Source organism: Toxotes jaculatrix, chromosome 10 (genome assembly GCF_017976425.1).
Source record: "Toxotes jaculatrix isolate fToxJac2 chromosome 10, fToxJac2.pri, whole genome shotgun sequence".
Lineage (NCBI taxonomy): Eukaryota > Metazoa > Chordata > Actinopteri > Toxotidae > Toxotes > Toxotes jaculatrix.
The window spans coordinates 20,415,832-20,442,423 of NC_054403.1; the positions used below are offsets into that span (position 1 = coordinate 20,415,832).

Consider the following 26,592-nt stretch of genomic DNA (forward strand, 5'->3'; position numbering starts at 1 on the left):
CTATCATTTCACAAGATAAAAATCTTATTGACCCTTTTGTGATCCTATTAAACAAAGTAAGGAGATGTGCAGGCCCGAAACTTTGCTCTGCTGAGCTGATTCACAGTTATGGGGGTGGCTGGATTAACAACCAGTAACCCCAAAGTTCCTGAATGCGCCGCGCTCATGTTACCGTGTCAGCAGGTTTGTGCTAATTTAATTGAATATTTGTGCAGAAATATGTGCCACCAAGGCACACAATTATCTGATATGATCTGGGTCTTAAGGTGGGTTCTGCTTTATTCACTGTTATTGAAGCCCTGTCTTGAAAAGAGTTCATTTGTCAACATTAAGATTTAGAACCTTCAGTATTACAGTTTTGTGCATATTCCTAAATGAATATGTTTAATCAAAATATCACACAGTAAAGAAATCTGTACACATTGCTCGACAGCTCATTTCTGCCCTGGAACAAAGTGAAAAATGAACAATGGACATACCCTACTTGTTAAAACATCCAGCATTTCATTTCAGCAGTTTTCTCAATGCAATGTTAAAACAGATCAGGTTATAGTCTTGAAAAGTAGGCAGACCGACAGTTTAATGCATTTGAATGACAGACAAATAACCAGGGGAAAACAGGGGAAAACAAATTTACAGTCAGTCAGAACATGTCTGTATATGCACACATCCTGATACATTAAGGAACACACAGTAAAGAATGCAGGTAGCTGCAAACTAAGAAGATAAGGTTATGTAATGTTGCAGCATGTAAGGTCAAGAAAGTGAACCCTGGAGAAGAAATACAAAGGCTCTGAGTTGTTGACAATCTGATAGGGAACACTAACCAGCAGCTGATGACAGAAGGGCATTGATACTGACTCCAGTTGTTTGTGGATGCAGTTGTTCATCTCTTTCTCTCACACACTCACACATACACACACACGTCTGAAATTTCTGTGTTCTTCATGTCTTGTTAATAAATTAATAAATTAGTATCGGCTGTCACTCCTGTGCAGCTGCAAGAATTCAAGCTATTCTCCTGCCTTCGTAAGGAATTTATGTTGTTTGCTAACAGCTGACCACCTTCCTCACAGTGCAAACAGTGGACAGATAGCAGCACGTCAGATTTCTGATTTGCAGGAACAAGGTCACAGATTAGCAGCTGACAACAATTCAATGATTCTCTTTTGCACTTCTTCACTTACTGTTGATCTCAGAACTAAATCACTAGTATTAAAATGCATGTGATCAAATCTTTGCTGGAGCCTGGGCTTGGGCTAAAACACTTGGGTAGACTAACATATGTACACATTTAAAAGGTGTTAAGACCACCCCAGGACCAAGGAAGAGGTACTTATTTCAGTGTCATGTATATGCAATGCTGCTGAGCTGTTCTGCCAAGTTGACGACAATAATGTTAAACCACTGTTAACTGTAATGTCTATGATACTTATAATTATCTCCATGCCTTTGTCTATTACAGTTAACAAGTCAAATAGACTAGACATCAGCATATACAAAAAATATCTTTATTGAAAAACAAAGAATGTTTATAATAAAAATCAAATGTTTACAATAAAAAAATATTGCAAAATAACAATCTCAAGCGTACAAAGGCAATCTTGAAACTGTATTAATGCAATAGAAAGATATTGCACACTTCATGATTGTTCAGCACATACTTGATTATAAGGCAGAGGCTTACAATCCCCAGCTTTGTAAAAACACAACATTAAAATACACACCCTGATGTCAGTCAGTTTCAGCTTTGTTGCAAGTAACATACTGTACCATGGTTTGAAACCTAAATTGCAACTGTGTGACATTGTTCAATGTCAGAGTTATCTTTCTAGTAAAAAAAAACAAAACAAACAAAAAAAAAACCCATTACCAGCAGTGTAAAATGTGCAGATTTTAAACTCCAGCATTTGGATTTAAAGGAAACATTAGCTCATTTCAAAACACAGTACTTCCATGCAGTCTAAAAAAAGCAAGCTTTCATGGTTAACTCCACTATGTGACCTGAAAATCTCGATAACTGTAGGCACATATTGCGTCTGCAATAACTTATTGAGATGACTGCATTATAACATTCAACTACATGCATCAAACATAAAAAAAACTGTGAAACATTTTCAGACAGTGCCACATAGAAAAAGTCAATAGTTGATTTTTTTTATAGTGTATTGAATAATCAATACTAACTAAGCTTTCTCTTTGATTCTTGCAATCAATCATATCAATTATGCTGTGAAGTATAAATATCAAAGGTTAATCTGGTCTATACTTTTCTAACCTTAACAGTAAGTTCCTCTGTTGTGAGGTCTTGTTTACAGAAATAAAATGACTAAAACAAATTTGTAATAGGAAGCAACACGTTCTTCACTGTGTCCACATGAAAAATAAAGTGCTATTGTCAGAGTCATTGCTCTGTTTCACTTGCAGTTAATTATTTCACATCAAGGAAATAACTGTGACACGGCAGCAAAGAACAGAAAGTTACATCCTTCTTTGCATAGATAGATTTGATGAGTCCTTCAGACATGTGGTCCCTGGGTCTTTGGTGTGGAAATAAACAGACATTGTTACACAAAGCACCCATAACAAAAACCTCTGTATTTCTTTACACATCACTTTCACACCATGGCAGGATTAGGATAACTGTTTTTTTTTTGTTTTTTTTTGTGCAATTCAGGTATTCCACTGAATATTGTGTCGTGCTACAGCTCACATCCAAAGTTCAGCTCCTGCATCTTTTATCTGCTTTGGTTTTCTGATGCTTCTATCATGGCTCTGAATCTTGACTTTTCATCTGCCAGCAAAGCAGCAGGACTGTCAAACTCCAAAATCTATGAAAGCAAAGAGGATAAAACAAAATCAGCAGCAGCATATAAAATCAAGAGTTCAACTCACTCATTCCATGAATTTTCTGTGGGAAGAAAAAAAAATTAAACAATATTTTTTTTTCCCTGTAAATATTGCAAAGTAAGTTATTTCCTGCAGGCAGCATATGAAAAGAGATTTAATGTCTGGGAAATATTGTCCTCAGACAGCCTTGTTACGCTTCGGCAAATGACACAAGCCGATGCTAATTGATCACTAAAAGCCACTTTATACTCAGCTGTTGACGTGGCTCAAACGATAAGACTTTTTTTTTGTAACTTCTGCAATATTGGATATCGCAGAGTACAGACAAACAAGATCAGAGAAGATATACAACAAATTAAAAGCCTTAATGAAAAGCTAAGTTTCATGGCTATGTGGTAAACACCATAGCAAAATAACAAACCAATCATCAAAGCTGAATATGTGCCATTTGATGCAATAACAAGTATTAGACCATTCAGGGCTATCTAATAATTATAAAATAATTCAATTTCATTCATGTCTGAGTAGAAACTGTCTGTTTACTGGCACTCCACTGCAGGCAGGCCAGGAAGCATGGTTACATAATCACCCTGGCAACAAATTAGGGACAGTCTATCCTGATGGATGAATTATGTTTCGCTCACACTGATGAATCCTTAGATAAAAATAAACTCAACTTATTAACAACGTTAAAGGGTGACACTGAAACCGGTAACCGTTTGTGTGCATTTCATCAAACGCCAGCTTGAAAACAAGACCACTGAAATGAAACGAATGTCTCATCCAATCACAGAGACCAATTCACACAGCAAAGCAGGGCCAAATTGTGCAATCGTGCAATCAGTCATGTTGCATTTATACACACCTGCCCATTGTCCAGGACCATGACCCTGCTGCAGCTCATCACTGTGTTGAGACGATGAGCAATGATGAGGGTGGTGCAGCTGCCAAACGCACTGCAAATGGTCTCCTGGATGAGACGATCTGTCTCAGTGTCGATGGCTGCCGTTGCCTCATCAAGGATAAGAACCTAAAAAACAAAACAAAACAAAACAAAACAAACAGTAGATGAGTTGACAGGTAAGCAAATTACACCTTCCACACAAAGTCTTGGTGCCTGTGCTTGCTGTAAAAAATGTGAAATTATAGAATATTACTGATATAAAATTCATCACATTAAATACAGTATGCTGCTTAATGGTTGTAGAGGTGCAGTTCGAATGCATACCACCAGGTGGCAGTATTATCCCATGCAGGGACACATGCACACTGACAAGTGTGAGAAACAGCGAGGTCTGTGTTTTTTTAATGAAAATGAAGATATTCTCTTACTCAAGTTGCAACCATGATCACTTGTGCCAAACAATGTTCCACACATAAATAAAAAAATCATATGATCTGCACCTTGCTGTTCCTCAGCAGGGCCCTGGCCACACAGAGCAGCTGTCGTTCTCCCACTGAGAAGTTCTCTCCGTTCTCTGTCACCTCTGAGTGGAGGGAGTGAGGCAGTTGGCTAACCTGAGGAAGGGCAGAGGTATACAGAGGTGTGAGGACAAATGATAGGGGCTTAGTCTATTCAAGAAAAGCATCATCTGACACTGTTTGACCATCTCGTCACTTACCATTTCTTTAATGTGTGTCTTCTCAAGAGCCTCCCATATCTGAGAATCGGAGTACTGATCCCATGGGTCTAAATTGGTCCTATTGGAAAACAAATCATAATTTAAATATTCAATAATAAGATGGATTAAACATCCATCTTATTTCACATTGAGACAAAACATTTACTGGTGGTGCTGCACTCCAAACCCTCTGATGACCAAGATCAATTCTCATCTGAGGTAACTGACATCCGTAAAGCACCCTGGAAGTTTTTATTAAAGCAGAGCTGACGTTTTGATTTTGAATCAGTTTTTCCTGTCAAATTTAGCTTATCTGTTCTTTCATTTCTTACTGCTTAGCACCATTTTTGTTTCTGTTGCAATTTCCCCCTGGCATGGCTTTACTCTAACGCTAATAGACACAGTTCAGATCACTGCTGGGCGCATTCGCAGCAAATATGTTCCACATAAATCTTCAGAGAGTCAATTTCAGGGAAACAGTGGAATGTAGGCATGTATGTAAACAGGATCACAGACACAGACTGACCATGTATAACAAATCTAGTTCATTTGTGATGTAAAATAAAACATACATTGCAGCTTTAAAGGGGGAGGTAAATTTCTTTTTCAAAGAAAGAGCAATGAACTAGTTAAAATTCTTGATAGTAAAAGTAATTATCATTGGATTACCTGACGGTGCCGACGAAGAGCACAGGCTCTTGAGGAATGATAGCTAGCTTGCTCCGCAGGTCATCCAGACCAATCTGTGCAATATTGATCCCGTCAATGATAATAGAGCCTCCTGTCAGCTCCACAAGCCTGAACAGAGCTACACCCAGAGAGGACTTTCCTGCAAACCCATACAGAAAAGATGCTGTGTGAACAAATGGTTGCACAAGTTGAAACAGAGATGAAAACATAGGCTGAAAATGCCGCGGGCTAGAGAACAGAAGGTGTCACTCATACCCGATCCTGTGCGGCCCACAATGCCGATGGTTTCTTCAGGCAGGATGGTGAAGGACAGGTTCTTAAGCACCAGCGGCAGAGCATCTCGATAGCGCATCTCCACGTTCTGGAAGGTAATCTTTCCCTGTTGAGGCCAGGAGGGGGTAGGAGCGTCTGCCTCAGGACTTTGTCGGGGTGCTTCACTCTCTAGACACTGAGATAAGGAACAGTGATGGTATCTGGTATTAATCTCTAAATCTCTGAGGAGGTGCATGCCCCCGAACTGATTTGTAGTGATTTGCTTTTCTTTGCACTTGGAACAGGAAAGAAAAAGTTGAGTTGATATTCGTATCTTTGTGGTTTGATGGCTGTTGTGCGAAACAAGCCCTGTCATGTGCTCTGGAGTGTGTAAAGACCTCACACTGGGTTTCTATCTGCTTCCTGCTGTATTTATCACACATTTACAATCACATGCACACAACAAAAACACACACACACACACGTCTTGACATGCCAACTGCCCTTGAATTCAACGGCTCTGTTGTTGTGAACTGGACTGAGTCTGATTGTGTGATTCTAGGCGTTGTCCCTGTCTATGTGACCTTGTACAATGTGTCTGAGCACCACATAATCCACCTCACTGTGCTAATCAATGCTCTTACCTTTATATAATGATTGATCCTCTCAACTGATGTAAACCGGGCTTCAGTCTCTGTGAGCAGCCTCACTGTAAACTGAAACAAGCCGGTCAGCTGCAGGTGAAACAGAAAACAGGGAGAGAGGTGGAAGGTTAATGATTAACACCTTTACACCAATTACTATTGGTACACTGGGTATTTACATGAGCTGCTCTCCTCTGATGAATGAGCAGTGAAATGTTGAAAAATGTGAAAAATGCTGGTATGGCTCCTTCACCATTTAGCCAACCAATTTTATTTCTCTGCCCTGACTATCATGACTCTGTCAACTATGCCAAATAGAACAAAACAAAGGGCAATTTTATGCAAGCTGTTAGAAACAGAAGAGGCTTTACCATGTGATATTTCCTATCCTGTCTGGAGATTCAAACTAGCATTTTTTTCCCAACCGTTTGATTACTAGGTCTGCCAGCGTTTCCATTCATTCTGTGTCCCTACATGTGTTTGTTTACAAACCTGCACTGCGTACGATATGGCCAGGCCTGCATAGGCTGGAGGTATCTGATTGTGCATGAAGACAATGAGAAGTGCTACACCAGTGATAAGAGAGATGCTGATGAGGTCCAGGCGGACAGCCAGCCAACGCATTGCGCAACTGAAGAGGTAGTTGGAGGCCTGGTTGGTGTCCAATAATTCCTGATATCTGAGAAAAGGGAGATAAACCCATTTCAGCCAGAGCCAAAGCAAGCAGAGCTCTATCCCCCCATGCCTTCTGAAGGGAAATTTTCTCTTATGAGGTTTGGTATATTTACTATCCTTGGAGTAAACTGAAAAACTACAAGGAGAGATAAGATGAAATTAAAATTTAATGATCTCCATCTCTGCCTGACACCATTATACTCACCTTTGGAGGAAGTCGTGCCCTCTTCCATATGCATGGATGGTGGAGAGTCCCTGAAGACTGCTGGTGATGTGAGAGGTGAATGGCGATTGGCTGATGTTCTCCAGGCGCTTCAGCTCGCGAATCAGAACTCTGAAAATGGACAAGGACTGTCACAGTCTGCCTTCCAGTTCCCCTTGGCCCCGTCTCACTTACCCTAATCTCCATGTTTTCCCTTTCAGACCTGCCATTCTTCAGCTGCCCACCAGATGTCCCCAGCTTTTTTTCCCTGTTCCACTTCCCCAATCACTTGTGCATCCCTCCCAACACACACACACACACCTGAATCAAGTTCCCTTATCACCCAAGCCTCAATTTAAACCTGTCATTTCACTAGGTCCTTGTCTGATCATCTGCTTATGTTCTTGCTAATGGTCTTTTGTGGTTTCCCTGTGTTCCTGCTACCAACGTGTATTTTCCTGTTAGCTGTGTCCCTGCGTGCCAGCTTGTTCATCTCGTCTGCCTGTGAGCCAGAATTTCACCATTAAAGCATCTTCACAGAATTTGCTGGCCTTTGAGTCTGCATTTGGGTCCACTCTGCCTGCCGCTGCTTCCATCAGCCGTAATTATCTTTTACATTTGACTTCCAACAGGAAGGAAGTGGATGTTTTGTGTTCATTGTGTGCAAATAGGCTCCAGCATGTAAATGGTAAACTTCTCAAATAAATTACATTTAGCTGGAAACCATCACGAATAACATTTTACTCCAGCGAGCCACCATAAGTACAAAAGAGACAGATATTAAAATCTTGAATAAAATGTGAAGGTGATTTGGTGTAGTTTTAAAATTTAAGCTTGCGTGTCACACTGATTTTGCAGCCTTCAGCTACTTTGTAAGATCTTGGAGGGAGCAGAGACATTACATTTTAATACTGAAACACCACTGTGGAGTGAAGGAATGGAAAATGCCTCAGCTTTAATGGTGCACTTGTGTGGCAGACAGATAATGATGACACAGTGGCCGGAGAGGGATTTGAACCACAGCACAGCAACCGTTTCCTGGCAAAAGTGGTCGTTTCCCCACTATCTGATGCATGTGCCTTCGTTTAAGTAATGTCGCAACACAGAGAGCCACGTACTCGGCAGACAGAGAGACACCAGACACTGCCGTCACACAAGGCAGTGTGAGCAAGAGAGGTTTATTGACAAAGGTGAGGTGTCTCTCTACTTTTAGATGCCAGGATAGAATGGGTGGTGCATGCGAATTACAAGTCTCCCATGAATCATTTGGTTTTCTCATAAAAGCCAAGATGAGAAAGGGAAAGAACATGACACTTCCCCACTTCAGGGCTGTGATCCACACAAACATGTTTATGCCCTGGGCAGTTTCATTTCAGAATTCAATAAAGGCTGCTTTAGAAGTGGGTAATTTCAATGGGAGATTCAGTCTGATGTAACATCCATACATATCATGAGTCACGTTGTGATTTTGTAAGATAAAGCATTTCTTTTTCTTTTTTTAAATAGCATTGCCAAGGGTGAGCGCTACCTTTTGGTAACAGCTGAGGATCATCTTTTCAGCTTGGTTTAACTGAGTTTAATAGTCTATCAAAGTATTTCATTCACTCCACATGCAGTGTACAAATCGAGTGTCTCTCGAAGGATAAATTAAGATATTTCATATCTAAATTGCTTCCTCAAGAGAAAAACTGGTATCAGATTTGATTAAAGAAGTCAGGGATTCAAGCTTATGTAGGGACAAGATATCAAGTGATGCACATCCACAGAAGGGGAGGAGACGCAAGCTGTGATTTTTAAGCAGGGAGAAATTTCAGAAGGGAACCTAAAGCAAACCAAATCCTGTTGCATACAGCTTTTCCAGACAAATACATTTTCAAATCAACACTATATCATTGTATATTTACCAATACTTAGAAATCACATATATTCATACAGTATATATTCTATTTGTAAAACAATGTTTAGACCATTCACGCAGCTTGTTTTTGTACCTTCAGACTTTACACCAGAACAACAATAACACTGAGAGTCATGTTCTTCTTTATCTATCAGACAGAGGAAATAACAAGATCCTGTGGTTATTTCCCAAGATATCAGCAAGCTGTTGTTCCCCTCGGTGGATTCACCTTTATTGCAAAATTGCTGCAAAACTGTAAATAACAACTAAAGCAGAGTCATCAGATCATCCAGGGTGCTCCTGCAACATTTACCGCAGAGCAGAAGCTGTGAAAATTTTAAATCAATGACCAATAACACTCTTCGCACTTGCCGATACAGATTATCACTGCACTTCCTTCACTGTCTCCTGTTATATTCTGAAGTTACTCTCCAATGAAAATTACTGATCAGAAAAAGTTTGCATTACCTAAGTCATGATCGTACTGTATCATTCAGGTTGTGCTACCACGCCAACAGCATTTATTTGCACGAGATGCTGCAAGATTTTAACTTTTCCTATCTCTTTATTTAAAACTTCCACTAACGATAAATGACCCAATATTTAAGAGCGGGTTGACTAATAGATTTGGCAAGAACTGCACATTACAATCTCATTAACATTTCATTAAAAAAAAAAAAAAATCGGCAAAATCACAGAGAATTATTACATAAATTCTTGTGGCCCATTCTGTTTTTTCAGCTGTGCATTTACGATGGTTTAGTGTGATCGCTCTCGGCAGCGGGGCAATTTATTCAGAAAAAAGCTCTGATAAATGCACTATAAGCTATCTGCCCAGGACACAGGCAGGTGGGCAGACAAAGTTAGCGACTATAAAGTCAAGGAGGTTATAGATCTAGCAGCTAAAAAGCCAGAGCCATGATAGGAACAGAAGTGATGAGTCTGACCTGGAGACACGGTTGAAAATGCAGAGGAAAACTCCCAGAGGCAGAATGGAGATCAGGAACCAGGGGAGGACGATGCCCACCATTCCCAAGCAAAACAGCACCAGGGTCAGGTTCTGCAGCAGCATTTCAGCTTGCATAGTCAGACGAACATCCACTGCGGGGAGGAGGCATATCATATATCAGACACACTGTGTGCTGCTGGATCTCTATCTCTGTATGCGAAGAAAACATTCTTTTTGCGTCACGCTTAGCGTCTTTTTGTGTTCTCATTTCACAGCACATTACAAAGAGTGAAAGAGCATGAGAAAATCTGCAGGTAACATAAAAAAAACCACAACAGAATCTTTGAAAATATTATGTTTAGAAACAAAACCATCCAAAAAAAATAAAAAAATAAAAATAAACACCCACGAATCAACATGTCAAGCAAAGACACGAGTGAAGTGGATAACAAAGAGCCACTCACTAGGGAAAATACTCCATGTCAAATCACACTGTGTCTTGGCACTACACCTCGTCAACCAGGGTGACTTCACTGACTAAGAGCTCTCTTGGGGGGGAAAGGTTCACAGTCAAGTCAAATCAAGCCTCACCCTCATCCATGTCCCTGGAGAAGCGGGTCAGGATACGACCCAGAGGTGTTGTATCAAAAAAGTGCATGGGGCTGAGAAGGAGCCGGCGGAACAGCTTGTCGTGGAGCGTGGAGGCAGCCTTCACCGTGCACTGTCAACACAAACAACAGCCGTGTTTGAACATGACACATGACACATATAAACAAACAACTTTAAGAAACATAGGGAAACAATCACGGCTTGGATAAACAGACACTGTGAGGGAAATAGTCGATGTGCTGAGCTTCGAACAGAAAAGTGGCACAAACATGTTGCCTGCACAGTAACAAATGCTACTGCACCATATGCTAAGCATGTGCACAGTGGTGGGTAGTTTTTTTTCTTTTCCTCGCACAAGGAAAGCTGTCAAATCTTCATTTATAATGAGCTTCTGGGAGGCTGACATAAAGGTCATGACCTAATGCGCAAGAGACATTTCACCAATTGGACAGAAATTACATTTGGCAGCAGAGAACAAATTAATTCTATTAATGGAATATTCAACACTCCCAAAGATCTCATCACAGCTAGGGGTAAAAAAAGATTAGCCGTCTTTGAAAAATTAGCAATTTCAAGTGGCACACATTAACGTGGGGACCCAACCTCTGCAATGCAGTGTCAGGATGGGTTAGACTGAAAAAGAGGACGCACACCCGAAGGGGCACTGACATGCATGCACACACACACACATACACCCACGCGCACACGTTCTTCCTTTCTCTCTGCCTCTTTGTCTCTCTTGTACTCACAGACACACACACACAAACACACACATCTAGGCATTGTAAAGCTGTGAGACATGGTAGTGGACAGATAAATGGATTTGGCTCACAGGCATTTTCAATTATAGCACTGGAACCACAAGAGCATGAATGAATGGCAATAAAGACAATTAGGGAGACGCACAGATTAAACCCCTAATATATCAACTTTTCATATTCCCTTCAAACACCAATATCATTTTAAAGTTCATCAGTGGTCAAGAGGACAACCCATGTGACAGTAAGAGGGGCGTCTCTGAGGAAAATCGGTACGTGACGGCTTACCTTCACGAACACCAGCCCTCTCATCGTCTTCAGCAATAAAGCAGCTCCCATGGAGACGACGTAAACAGTCGAATAGTACCGAATGTGAGGGTTGAGTCTCATGCTGTTGCTTGCCATTGTTTCATTCACCAAGATTAATGATGTGTTCTGAGGGCAGATGGAGCAACAAATTACAAAGACTGAGGAAAAAAATCTTTTTTTTTTTTTTTTTTTCACCATTCAGGAATTTTGCCTCTAATGAAATTGAGAACGGCACATTTTGGCATACATGAAAAATCAGTCAGTTCAATAATGTTTACTATTCCAAGCACATTTCTCAATAGCAGCCACTGCCTGCTTTGCTGCACATCTGTTTCTTCACTGCTTGTGCTTGTTTTTAATTAAGTTTACCGTGGTGCTGTTACTTTTTTAATCATGCACATTCAGATTAATGCTCACTCAGCTGCCACAATTCACTGAAGCATAGTAGTTATTTTTCTTTTGGGAGCCAAATACACATTAAAGAGAGGCGTCTATTATAGTAAAGCAGGATCGTCTCTAAACTCACCCCGCTGCCCTGCCTGATCCAGTGGCTCAGCCACCAGTTACTGAAGGCTACGCTGCCTGTGGTGGAGAGGAAGAAGAAGATGTTGAGGATGAAGACTATCGGACCTCCTGCTGCTTTGATGTAGGCACCATACACAGACCAGGCGACTGCACCAGAGCCCTTCTCTTCAGCTTTCATCAGTTGTTCTAAATAATATCCAAGAAATTAAGAGAGAGAGAGAGTAAAAAAAAAAAAAAGAAAAAAATTACTTGTGACTCATTCTTGGAAGGGAAAAAAAGCCATTTAGGATTCATTCTATACGCGGAGCATGAAAAGTGGCAGGGTATCTCACCTCCTCCCTTGCTGCCCACCTTTGGTCTAACCTCGGCAACATCAACACCACTGCCAGCCTTGTCTGCACCTGCCCTCTGCTGTTTGTTTTTTAAATTCTCTTTCACTAGATTCTAAAAGACAAAAAAGGTAAAGGAAGACAGTGAATTTTGAAACACGGCATTGCCACAAATCACACGAGCTGTAACGGCAACACCCTGCAAGTCATTTAAACAAAGACATTGTTGACAGGGTCTTTAGCTGCTCACCAGTAAATCAATGCACGCATAATTAATGAAAGGCCTTGTATGAATTAACATTTGCCAGCTACTGGGCCTGAGTTTATGAATAATTCAGCTTGTAATGTTCAGTGTTATTGTGTAGCAGGGGCAAAGATGCCTTATTCAAAAGAGCTGGCCTGGTGCCTCATGTGCCCCTGGCCTTACCTCCTGTTGCATGCTGCTGAATAGGGTGGCATAGTCACGCTCTTTAGCCATTAGCTGCGCATGGGTGCCATGCTCAGCAATCTGCCCGTCCTTCATCAGAATAACATCGTCACACTCAGGCAGATACTAAAAAAATGAAAGGATAAAACACAAAGGAAAAATAGCACAAAAAAAAATTAATGTTGCTTGTTTAATGTTGTTAAACTTTAATCAGCTAATCGAGGAAGCTTTTATTTTTTGAATCTAGAAAAAAATTTCACATCATTAGAAATTCACACACAGTCTCTTACCTGCAGCTGGTGGGTTACAAAGAGCACAGTCTTGCCCTTGGCAGCACCCTTGATAGCTTTATAGAAGACATGGGAACCCACACAAGCATCAACAGCACTGAGAGGGTCATCCAGGAGAAGTATGGGGCGTTCACTGTAGAGGGCACGAGCCAGGCTCACTCTCTGACGCTGCCCTCCACTCAGGTTGGCACCTCTCTCTCCGATCTAGAATGAGGAAAAAAAAAGAAACCTTCATTAGAGTGCTTTAACTAAATATGCTGCAGTAACTGAAACTCCTGTGTATGTCATCTCAGAAAAGAAAGTTTGCAGAACTGAGAGTACAGACATACAGAACATTATGTAAAAACAGAAACAGATTTCTACAGATACCTCTGTCATGTCTCCAAATGGGAGCTCTGCAAGATCTGGAAGAAGACAGCAGGCTTCCAGGACAGCGTTATATCTGGTGAGGAAACAAATATGTAAAATTATGGATACGTCTCAGCCACCATGGCTTTCATTCTTCATAACATCATTATACACTGGTTGATCTTACTTGTCTTGGTCGTACTCGTTTCCAAACAGGATGTTTTCCTTGAGTGAGTCATTTAGGATCCAGGGTTGTTGGGACATGTAAGCAAAGCCACCACTGGCAGCTACATTACCCTCTAACAGGGTCATCTGCAAAACAAAAACCGAAGGTTGGAGGCAAAGAAAACACTCGACGTGTTCCTTTTCAGTTTGCAGGTTGTTTGGTGGCATTGAGTGTGAATGAAGGCTCCGAAAAGACTAAAGTTATCCTTGTTGTTGTTATTCATGTGTCTGTCTGAAGAGGAAACATAAATCTAGTTGAACATGCAATTGAATCTCACCTGTCCCAGCAAAGCAGAGAGAAGAGAGCTCTTTCCAGTCCCGACACCTCCACAGATCCCAACCAGCGAACCCTGAAAAAGGCAAGAAACAGTGGCATTGTGGGAATTACGTAAAGCGGGCAAATGTTTGCTCAAGTGTTTAACTAAAAATATCCTTAATCCACTTCATGTATGTTTATGCTGTTACCCTCTTAATCCGCAGGTCTATGCGGTGCAGGGTCTTGTGCAGAGGAGGTCGTATGCTTTGAGTAGAGGAGATGGTGCTTTGTGGACTCTCCTGCTCCATGTTTGTGAGGAGACTTTGTGCATTGGGACCCTCCTTGTTTCCTTTGCTGTCCTCTGTGGAAATGTACAAGCTAAGCTTCTCTCTGCGCAACACACGCTTCATCCCCCCTCGCTTCTTGGGAGGAGGTTTTGCAGCTGGAGCACGTGCCTTTTCCCAAGCTAGTGTGGCATCTTGAAATTCTACTGCATTACTAGGGTCCTCCATTTTGACCAAAATAACCTCCCTGTCATCCATCATGAAGAGCCTCTGTGGAGACAGACACTGGGTTATTTTATGCAACATTTAGTTTTGACCACACATCGTGATGATCAACTTGACAATATGTCAAAAATTTGTGGTCGCAACTTGAAACAGCTGACTTCTGTTTTTCCCTGTGCGCATGACTAAGATAAAAAAACAAGTATGTGGCCATATATGAGGTTGTGCTGTGTAATGAGATACTGACACTGCTGTGATAAAAGCATTGTCAGTATTAGTACCAATACATGAATACATTACCTTAGTTAATTACCTGCCCCTGAGGACATCATTGCTTTATGATGCACTGTATATGCGTAAAACACAGAATACCTCAGGCCTTTTGGTGCGTCCTTGGCAGAAATGCTTGCTTATTTAACCCTAGCTGCTTCTGTGCAACCACCTCTCACTAATGTGTCACTTTTACCATGTGTTTGGAATACAGTATGTTGAAAATGTCAGTATGTGGTGTGGGCGGCTGTGTTTTTAGCATCAACAGAAGCACCTTTATGTTGGGTCTGAGCACTGTCGACTGACATACTGTGTCCACATTCTCTAAGTTTATTTTAGTCTGTTGACCTTTATAAAGTCTATGTACACTTTGACAAGAGAGATGTGCTTTAACTACCTCAGGACTGTAAAATCCTAACTTGTGTCAAAGCACAAATGAGGTGTGTTAAATGACATTAATCTCAGCCATTTTTTTTGCTAGGTAAAAGATGGCTCTGGGACACCTGTGGCACACTTGTCTATATTTCTCACCTGAAATCTTTTGACTGCAACAGCCCCCTCCGACAGTGACCTCACTGCCAACGGTGTGACTTTCAGGGCAAAGGTCATGGAGTTGAAAACTGCAACCACAGTGAAAGCCTGAAACAGAGTGTGCAAAGATAGAGAAAGTTATTATCTTACAAAGATCTAAATTCTCATCACAGATGGAGACAATCTCATGTCACATTAACTTCATGACAAGTTAATACTGAAAAACCATCTAATCAAATCACTGGTTAATATATGTTGAGCAGAATGTTATAATCAAGCCCATCTGCAATAAAGACAGATGAACCCCAAATGAAAACAGAGATGACACAGTGACTATAAAGCCTCATAAAAAAATACCTCAGCTGCTGTAAGGTCGTAGCCTAAGGCCATGTGCAGGGTGAAAGTGCACACACTAGCTATCACCACAACGATGGGAGCAACGCCCACTGTGAGGCTCTGGGTGACCCCAGCTCTTTCCAGTATCCCCCTCTCTTCAGACCGCACCTCTGTTGTTGAAGAGATAAGAAACAAGGAGATGATAAAAATGCGATGATGGGCAGAAGGAAAGAGAGAGAAAAAAAGTAAGGGTGGAGTGACTCCCAAAGGGTGGACGTTCAATCAACAACACCATAAGGGTCACTAAACATGCAGCGAGCAGACAGAAATAGACACGGGAGGGAGGACAAGGGTCTCATATCCATACATGGTATGAAAAGAACTTCAAAACCTGCTGAACGTTGATAACTGTCCAAGTCTAATGCCCAAATCCTGCCCCCCTTCCTGCATGTTTGTATGTCCCAAATGCAAATGCACAGGCTAGATGCTCTGTTAACCCAGTTCACTGTGTGCAAACACTGGAACAAAAAGCATCTTTAATTCAGGGCCAGCAGCGCTGTGTATGTGAAATATGAGAACTCCCTCCTCCCGATACATGTTATTCCCCATGGGATTCCCTTTGGATGCTATGTTTGTTTCTGAGTGGATTATAAAGCAAAAGTCACACACCCCAGACAAAAAACGCCGTGATCATCCCTTTAACAACAATAGTAATTGAAGGCAATGACATTGTAACTCTTAAGACTCATTGGCCACTAAGTTGAATGCCAATTAATTATCATTATAATAAGTAATCACAGGACAGCAGTGAAAACGAGCCCCACCTGGCTAATTTGGAGCATGATTAAGAGGGAAAAATGATCCTTATCCGCAACCTACAGCAAGGACCTCATGAGAAAAGGCCATCGCTAATTCATGGATGAGAAGAGCAGCCTTGACAGCCATTCAAGATATTATGAGGCCCCAGACAACTTGCAAATTAACCTTGAAACCAGGGGATTCAAACTGGCCTTGATTATAGATGATGACACAGGGAAAGATTTAAAAAAGAGCAACCTAATGAAAATAGACTTAAGAGTCAGGGTTATCTTGCCAGTTCAGTAAAAGGATAAGTCTAATTTCAGGTGATAAACTGACTATTTAGTCACTAATTTGCAACAGTGACAGGCGCTCCAATGAGGTGACTGTTCTGGGTGGGCTGGGAATCAAAGGCCCAAACAGCACTAAATAGTATAAAGTTTGCATCTCTAAAAAATATCTAGTCTTGATCCAAAAGAAGACATGAGCGGTGTGTTTGGATATCACAGAGTCACGGGGCAACGCGACTGCTACTCACTGTGAATATTCTGTGCAAAGGCATCTTCCCAACAATACATCTTGATGAACTTTATGCAGTTCAAGATCTCGTTCATGAGCCTCACGCGCCGGTCAGTCACCACCACACACTTCTTGCGAAAATACGCCGTCAGCCTCGATGCAAGCATCTGTCCAGACAGGAATAGAGGAAATGATGACAAGAGAAAATAAGTGGCAGAGGAGGAAATGAAAGTAGACACAATCACATTAGCTGTGCTGGAGGCCTGTCCGGGGGACCACAGTGATAAATGCTTTTCACATCAATATCAGGGTCTCCAGCTGTCAGGCTTCAGTTTAGACTGAGCGTAATTTGAAAATAACAGCAACAAAGTTGACAAGAGATTGATAACTCAAGAGTTATGATGCTTCTAAAAAGTGCTGGTTGTGTTCGTCAACAGCCTGAATTAATGTAAAGAGTTTAAAGTGATGAGTGCTTATGTCTTCTATTAAGCAAATTCTAGCTCAGGAAATAATGAGTCAACAATAAAGCAGTGCCTCCAGTGATTACCTTTTGGTAAAATGAAATTGCTATAATGAAACTGCTTGTCATGGCTGTAATTTGCATGATCATAAGTTTTGGTAAAACTTTTAGAAATTACTATAATGAAATTGCTTGTCATGATTATAATGACTGCGATCATTACTTGGTATTAATTTTTTATAAAAGTCTGTAATGAAACTATGCTCTGTTTTTGACAGCAATTTCCACTAAATTAAAATCACTGACAGTTGTCTGTGTGTGTTGTTATCAATTTATTCCAATTTGTGCACCCGTAATAAATGCATCCTGCATGTTGTCTCATACTGTTTGCATTACAACAGCACTGCACAAAAGCCTCCAGACTTGAACAGAATGAAATTTTCATCCTTTGTCTCTCTGTTTCAGATGAAGTCGTACCATGGTAGGATAGAAGATGATGAAAATGGCTGATCCCACCAGAGCAGTGGGGCCCAGAAAGTATGTGGTGTAGGACAGGCCCAGTATTCCCACTAAGGGCCCCCCAGCCAGCAGGCAGCCCACTGACACAGCTTCGTACAGGCGCTGGCCGTCACTGGAACAGATGTTGATCAACTAGGTAGAGAGACAGTGATTTATATTACAATTAAAGAACTACACCTTTTCATACTGAAACCTCGCCACTAAGACGACAAAAGCGATGTTACAAATAGAGTTGTCCTGATTTCCACGTTTACTTGTTGGACAATGATTCCTCTTAATCTATGTAATGACTAATCTTAGACAGCCTCCCCTCCCTCAGGCTGTGGGATTTGTTGAGATCTAAGCAGGAATGGTGTAATAGCAGAAATTAATTCCATCTCAATCATCTGCATTTGGTGCCCTGCAGTGAGGGATGATTTAGTTAATCTGGAGATGAATCCCCTCCAGGGTTATGCCACCTACCTCGCCTGGACTGATGTCTTTAGTGCTGCGCAGGCAGAGGATTTTGTGGAAGGCAAAAGTAAGAGCTGCCCCACGGAGGCGTGCTGCAGTGCGGTAGTTGACGGCCCACATGAGCGCCAAAGACCAGGATCGAATCAGTTCCATGAGGAAGATCCCAGCAACCAGTGACAGGCCATATGGCACGCAGGTCTCTAAGCTCTGGGAATACTCCAGCAGGGCTCGAACCAGGAGAGCCTGTGAACAAAAGGTGAGAAAGGGTACAAAGTGAAAAAGAAGGTAAAGCAAACCATGCAGAACTAGTAACAGAACAAAAAGAGGCAGACAACAACACAGACCAAAATCAGGAACATGGAAAAGATAAAGTGGGACGGGAGATGGAGGAGAAAAAGAACAAGGAGATGAAAAAGAGAGGGTACAATTGAGGAAATGCCATGGACAGAGATAAGCAGGGTAGGGACCAGAGGATGAGAAGAAGATGAAAGATAATATTTTAGATCAGCAGATTAGAGATGATATGAGTAAAATGAGCATGAAAAATGAAAATGTGTAAAATAAGACTAGAAATTGAAAAGCTGCAGGGAAAACATACTATTTACAACACACTGTCAGCTAGTGTAGTAAATAAATTAGACAGGAATGTGAGACAAATGCGTTATTGTGTAAGAGTTAAATCCAGTTAATGCTATTAGTTGTGGGTAGTAGCAGGCACATATTGTACACATGACATGACACCAAAATAAACAGCTTACAGCATGTAGAACAATGGGGCCGCCTAAGAAATATCAAGAACTCCAAGCATAATTACCCTTTAGTTTATGGTGATTACTTCTTTGTTGATGCTCATCTATGGGCATTTTTTGGAGGGAAATCTAAAGCCAAAAGTGTAACAGGAAAAAAATCCCCAGCATATTTCTGGACCAAAGCGTGACTGGGCACAAACCAGCTAATCTACGGCATTAATACGGGTTTCACTATCGAAGGCTTTGTAATCTCCGAGTATGTTTTCATTTCAATTTCCAGACCAGCGTGAAACGGGATAAAGCGATTTTCAGAAAATACACCCGGACTTGGGACTCCAGGCCAGCGACCACGATGAAAGGCATTTTAGCCGAATCAGCAGAATATAAAAGGCAAAGGAGGATTTGGACGGTACTCACGGGCCCAACGAAGCCTGCCACCATTGTGAGGAGGAGGGAAAAGATGGCCACCAGCATGCGTGTTTGGCAGAACCTCCAGAAGACCCTTGTCAGGGATGCCCCCTCCCGCCCTCGTCTTTTCAGCTCGTCGTGCCACAAAAATTCGAGCCTGGAACCAGAAACCAGGAGCACATAATGACAAGAGCTCAGCCAAACATCATTACATCACTGAACTTCATTTACACAGTGATGAGTTTCAACAATTGGTCAAACTAATTTTCTCACTTTTTCACAAATGAATGCTATGCAAAGTCCTGTTACAGTGCCAATTAACTGTATGTAAAAGTTGGCATTTTTGAAGGGCAAAATTATCATAAGCAAAAAAAGAATACTTTATGTATTGTTGTTTTTCCTTAAATTAAGTTGATTAAAAAATGTAGAGCTGAACTTCCAATTAATCAGACTGCCCAAAAACACAGTGGGGGATATAAACAGCCTGGCAGGCAATCACTGCAGTTAAAAACCACAAAAGAAAAATGAAGGCTGATAATAATGGAAAGGTGACCTACAATGTACAATCATGAATGATGCATCACATAATTAAACTGAGAAAGGTACTACCAAACATGTTAAAGATGTGTTAATGTACGTTTACTGCTGTATAATGCCCCTTGAAGAGGGTAAAATATCTTGTTGGCCAAATGCATCATGGCTAATGACTCTATAAAGCAGCCGCAGAGCAGCTGCAGAAAGTAATTTACGCCCTAATGACTTTATTAAAAACGTATCAGAGATAGACAGAACATTAAACCAACCAGACTCTCACACAGCCTGATAATTACTACTGATGTCAAATGGTGTTGAATCTAAGAAATTACAATTAATTGCAAACCAGTAGCTGCACAGAGCACAGCTTGAGTCACTGGAAATGAGATGAGCAAAACATCTTGTGTACCTAAATCCCATCAATGGACCAAGCAAGGAACAGTGAACAATGTACTGAAACCATATTAACTTGTAATCAAATAAAGATGAAGATTACTACACTATATATTTGCGTGTATTGAAAGTTTATATCAATACCAAATGGAGGAAAAAGAACATGTGTAATTAAACTCATACAAAAGCAAACTTTTAAATATGCGTGCAGTCGCACACTTAAATGGAAATGAGAGCACCCGGGCAACAGTGCGGGATCCAAAGGAGGAATGATTTGCTTTTAAACATGACCGAAATGTTCCTAACAGCCATCGCCTCACTTTGCCAGATGGCAAGCAAAGCTGATGTTCCGAGGGTGTGTTGGCCAGGACATCGCGTTCAAGGTTCGCACCTCACTGAGCACCAACAAGTGTCAACTCTCCCAGGGTGCTTTTCCCATTCTCCCCTCTCGCCACCATCTTTGCTTTGCATCAGGGTTGCATAACTGTTCTTGCTATGTAAACACTAAATACATGCATACCATTGCCCAGCCGTGCCAGTGTGATAGCTCTGTGCTTCTTTGCTCATTCCCATCTATGTGCTCTTATACACACACAAAGCGGCAGCAGCAGCGCTAAACCCCCAGGCCCTGAGCCAGAGCCTTTGAACAGAACAAGTAATTTACAACCCACACAGCTGTCACCAGATACAAGAGCGAACTTCCTCAAATAGTCACCCCTTTCTATACTGCCGAGTCATGGTGCCATGACTTGGCAGCACGTGAGTAATGGGAAGAGCATTGGTTTTCTCTTCCGCAAGCACTTAAAAACAAATTGCCCTCTAATAAGCTTATTGTAAGTCCATATCATTCATTCATAGAATTACTACGTTACTACAGCGCATTTCTCCAGCTGAGGTTTGGCAGGCAAACAGTGACTTTTATCTCATGGTCTGCTCCAGCCTGGCTCCAGTCAATGACAGCTAATGAATGTGACGGGGAAACACAGTACACTGACGGCAGAGGAGTTAATGACATAACCACCCAAGTCAGGCACTAACTCTCACTGTAATCTCTAATCCCTGCTATTCTTAGCAGCCTCCCATCCCAGAATAATGTTCCTATATTGGGAGAGAAAGACTGCATGTTCATCAGTTAAGTCTCACTGCACAGACTGTCCACGTACTGTACAAACATATAAACTCCTAGAGGGTTGTTTACATGGCAGAGAATTGCATCTTCAGCACTGCTAATTCTCACGCTAGGATTACTGTAAAAGCAACCTCGGACCTGTGCCTGTTTTTCTGCTGCTGTCTGCAGTGGGTTTGATCGGGTTTTCACCGCAACAATCCCGGGGTCAATGTGCAACCCCATCCTCTACAGGTTCACTACATGTCAATTAGTAATCTGACTATTTGTAAACTAGTAATTTAAACAACTTATGTACAGTATCAACTACAGCAGGACCTACAGTTGTTAGCTAATCTTGACAGCCTGCCTTTTAGAGGTACCATGTGTCAAAATTCTGTTTTAAGAGCTTTCTTTCTTTCTTAATTTACTTTTTTACTTTTTGACTTCTGTTTGGGGCTCTCAGCTTCATGCTCATATTTTCAGTTTCTACTGAAGATGTAAATCTTTAAAAATGTTTGGCAAATATATACTTTTTTTTTTAAAGCATCAGTAGTTTTATAAAACAGCTGCGCACTACAGTCTTTAGCAAACATTGCTCAAACAGGGGTAAACAGCGCACATGATGGGGACTACAGCGCCCATGTTCCTTTTAATGAAGGAAGATGTCACCCTGTGCAACAGTGAGGCTTACTGATGTGTTTTTAATAGTTTTTGGACAACAATTGCATTCCAAGGCGCCGAGCAATGCGTGTTAAGAATCAATTCGCTGTTGGTTTTGGTCTTTACATGGAATTTGTTGACAATAATAAATATTAGGGGCGACAGGGCAGACCAATGCACGAAATGCTGTAGGATGGGGTCAATAGGGGCACTATGAAAAAAAAAAGAAATCTGACAACTCACAAATTACTCCTATGTGGTTTAACCTCACCTCACAAACTCTTTTCATGTCATGTCTCACCCCAACTACAGTTTTCTAGGAATTCAGCATCAAATAGACTTTTCTTCACACCGCAGGTCACCTTCATCAGGCAAACCTCAGCAGGGCCACAGTTACCTCACCTTTGGCAGTTGATTTCAGAGGCTTCATGGCAAGACAGTCCCCACACATCATCTATAGACAAGCTGGACGCCTTGTAGGCCTTCATTGCCAGTGGGGAGAGCCAGTGCAGAGTCATAAATGAAAAGAGGCCGGCGTTATCGACTGGGTGCTGGTGCCTGGAATAGAGAAGAAGACGTGGAAATGGGTGAGATGTCTAAAAGTGCAGGCACACACAGAGGTGCTATGTTGGGAGAGCAGGCCCACATCTGCCACTGAGAGCGAAGCGGCGCCTTTGCTCGCCAGAGTTGACGAAAGGTGAATCATGCCCGCAGTGTTTGAACAGTAATTTGCACGCTCTTCACAGAAATCTGAGAGAGCAGCAAAGGAAAAAAAGTTCAGGGGAAGTTTATCAGCTGGCATATGTTCAAACAAGGTGCTGTCTGTCGCCGGGGGATAAGTTTCCATCCCTTATCATGGCCTCCCGCTACTCCCTAACAGCCCTAACAGTAGGCTCATAAGAAAAGCAGCAAACACAACAAAACTTTTGTGACCATGTGTGTCTTTAAATGGGCATCTGTCTGTCAGTGTGCCAGCCTAAAACTGTCTGTCTGTCTGTCTGTCTTCATGTCTGCCTTTCTATGACTCACGGTCAGACAGTCGCCACATGAACTTAAATACAATTTTGTTTACTTGTGAGTTATCCTGAAGGGCTTTAAAAGCTGAAGGCTTTGCCGGTAGCGTCCACGTCTCTTAGGCCCCCTCTCCACCGATGCCTCTGCTTCCTCTTCCTCCAGCTCTGGTAGCGGTTGCGGGGAGGACAGAGGCAGGCCCTCCACCCGCCCGGCTGCTTCAAGGGCATCGGGGAACATGGCAGACCCTCTGGGGAGAGAACAGCGAAACCACATTAATCACAAATACATTTCAGATGTGTGATAACAGCCTGAAAATATACAACTGCAGACATCTACACATTGGTACCTGGTTATACCACTACAAATAAAAACCCCTAACTGCAACATTTTTAGTTTTTAGAAAAAATAAAAAATAGGCTTGTTAATAGCTTCTGAAAGAGCTTAGAGATTTGATTACTTTTGATTATATCAGAGATCTGATCTTCAAATTCCTGCTGTGTCCGTCCAACAGTCCAAAACCCAAAGATTTAAATTTTACTATTATACTAGACAACATTTGGGCAGCTGGAACCAGTACATTTTTGCCATTTTTGCATTAAAAATGAATTAAACTTATTATTCAATTATCAAACTTGTTGCCAATTGATTTTCGGTTGATCAACTAAATCATGAATCATTGCTGCTCTGTTGAAAAACACTGAACAACATCTTCACAGAGTGGCAACAGTCTGTTGGAATGGTGTGATACAGAGTAGACTATAGTTGTTTTTTTTTTTGTTTTTTTCTAAAAAACACTTCCAACCTGACATTTTCAGCTAACCTCTCAGTGGGAAACAGATGAATAAAACACTGTAATCTGCCTGTTCGGTCTTCCTCTAACCCAGAAAACTATTAGAGAAGAGCAGTGTTTTGCTGAATCACCCTCTGAGACGCAGATAGATTTGAGAAATCACCTTGCTCCCAGGTCACGGCCCCTCTCTGGCATACAACTAAAGTGCTTATCTATTTAAAGACGACCTGCCAGCAGCCCCAGGAGCTTGGGAGCAGACATCTGAGCTGCCAGTACATCCGTACACTGTCACTGATCCCTTCTATGGCAAAGATCCATGACAAGGTCAAAGCAACTCGCTGTGGGGTGCAGACCGACTGTCCAGAGAAGCAGTCCAAGATGAGATTCAATACAGATAGCCCAGTGGGCACACAAACAGAGTCACATAACAGAATTTGAGAAATATGCTGAAACAAATAGTCACTGTTAATGTAAATGTGCGGTGGGAACCAAACTTTGGGGTTGAGAAAAAAGCATGAAAAGATGTCTTGTGTTTCCTTCTGCAGCCCTCAGTGCCTATATCATGTGAAGTTTGTCATATGGCTGTGAACTTTACACAGCCTTCTTTAAGAAAGGGCCGCTTGTCTTTCGCTACAGCCAAGAACTTTAAAGCCCTGTGTTCCAGAAAAAATTGGACGTTAAAAAAAAAAAAGTCAGAAAACATACAAAAAAAAAAAAAAAAAAAGCTGACAGAAGACAGGACAGAAGAAAACAAAGCTGGAAATTAGGGCAAAAAAGTTTGTCCCATTTTAGCATGTTGTGTCATGTTCCGTGTCAAACATACCAGTCTTTCTGATAAGACAGAAGATGATTATTCTTGCCTCTGTCAGCAGATCAGTTTTGAAAAGGTCACTGAACTAATTTATCTCCTTTCACTTCTGTCTTACATGATCATCACTTTAAATACAACTTTTTGCCCACATTTTCAAACTATTACAAACTACTTCCTGGATACATAACTTTTTCAGTTATATACTACTGCTGTTACTGTCAGCAGCGACTGTAATGTGGCTAAAAAAACAATGATTTTAACTGACTTTAGTTTTCATTGACAACACACTTACATTCAAATCGGCCTTGTTCGGATCACCTTGGTAGCGGTACCGATCTCAGGTCTCGCGTTTACGAGCAGGAAAAGCTGATGGAGATGCAGCTGATCATGGTGTCGCTCCTCTAACTTTTGTCATTAAATCGAAACTTCTCTTCCGCAACCGCACAGACGAGGTGTGCTTCTGCGGCGGTGCGGGGGCTCAAATGAAAACACGAGCAGGAAATACCTCACGTGTATTCAGTGCGTGCGGCTGCCTCCCAGCACAGCCTGACAGCCCGGTTCGCCAGCACCACGAAGCCCTACAGGGAGAGGAATTCCCGCTATCGCGCTGATGTCACTGCGGCTCCGCCAACCGGTGACGGTGCTGTGCAGTCACCGTAGTAACGGGAATGATGACGCGGAAGTGCACGCTCGAGACAGGGGGCGGGGACGGCAAATGTGATTGGCCACCCGCTCTGAAATGTCAAACACGATAGAGAGGTGGTCTGGCCTGTGTCTACAAGCCGCGGGAGAGCATGTAAACAAAGGGCGAGTTTTCCTCTCTGTACGTTGACACTTTCAATATATAGATGTAAAAAGTACACAGTGTGTATACACAGTAGGCTACCATACACAACTGCTGTATGCATATGTAAGGCAAGGCAAGGCACGTTAATTTGTATAGCACATTTCACTCCCAGGGGGCTTTTCGAGTGCTTGACATAGTGCAAGAAAACATGAAGAAAAAAAAAAACCCCACAACAACACAGCATTAAAACATTAAAATACATATCAAAACAATACAATACAGTTTAAAAGTTAAGAACAGATATAAATACAGGAAAGGAGGGCAAAATTGTTCATTATGAGCATTTACAATTCATTTATTCTATTGTTGTAGTTGTTGTTGTTGTTGTTGTACCAGCCCCATAATAATTGGGGTGGTGGGGTAAGTGGGAGGGTTTTGGAGAGTGAGTCAGGGAAGGGGTAAGAGTGATATTCTGCAGTGTGGTCAAAGCACAATGTAATAGTCAGTCCTTCAACCTGATGAAAGGACTGACTGGTGGTACATTCATTTGAAGTGCTGTGCATCCACCTGTGTATATACAGTTTATACAAGCAGAGATAACATTTCAGGATCCCAGCTTCTAAAATGTGAGGATTATCTGCATTTATTTTTTAATAACTCTAATTTATGCCGGGTCATTTTGAGGTTTAGAGTACTGGTGAGACAAAACAAGCATTGTGAGGGTGCAGTAAGTACATTTACTTTTAATACTTTAAGTAGATTTTCCTGATTAGACTTACATGATTTCACTTAAGAGACTTACTTAATTTCACTTGAGTTACAAAATGCAGCACTTTTACCTGTAATGGAGTATTTTTGCTTTGTGGTATTGCTACTTTTACTTAAGTAAAGAATCGGAATACTTCCTCCACCTCTGCTTGTTTGCAAAGGAAGAAGGGGTGAACACAAGGCTGTGCTCACAGCTGGAGTTCTGAACATGCTTTACATTATTATTATCAGTTAATTAATTTTATAATCTCTCTTTTCGTCGACAGTCCTGGGCTTCAGTTTTTTACGGAATTACTGTATATTTGTTTCAATATACTGTAT

At 41.5% G+C, this 26,592-nt stretch overlaps 1 protein-coding gene across 1 annotated transcript; it reads right to left on the reverse strand.

Moving 5' to 3' along the window:
- Positions 1–1,489: 1,489 nt before the first annotated feature.
- Positions 1,490–25,275, reverse strand: wu:fb13g09 (multidrug resistance-associated protein 5). The gene is made up of 29 exons (XM_041047856.1): positions 25,009–25,275; positions 23,174–23,362; positions 22,504–22,659; positions 19,416–19,563; positions 18,259–18,492; positions 17,755–17,928; positions 16,837–16,984; positions 15,522–15,670; positions 15,165–15,272; positions 14,067–14,411; positions 13,880–13,951; positions 13,564–13,688; positions 13,398–13,470; positions 13,029–13,232; positions 12,739–12,864; positions 12,315–12,426; positions 11,984–12,168; positions 11,437–11,583; positions 10,373–10,502; positions 9,780–9,933; positions 6,939–7,067; positions 6,551–6,737; positions 6,059–6,148; positions 5,418–5,610; positions 5,142–5,301; positions 4,473–4,551; positions 4,255–4,368; positions 3,716–3,880; positions 1,490–2,831 (listed from the first exon to the last, which is right to left on the reverse strand). The coding sequence occupies exons 2-29, from the start codon at positions 23,350–23,352 to the stop codon at positions 2,739–2,741; spliced, it is 4,179 nt and encodes a 1,392-aa protein (XP_040903790.1). The 5' UTR covers positions 23,353–23,362; positions 25,009–25,275; the 3' UTR covers positions 1,490–2,738.
- Positions 25,276–26,592: the final 1,317 nt, after the last annotated feature.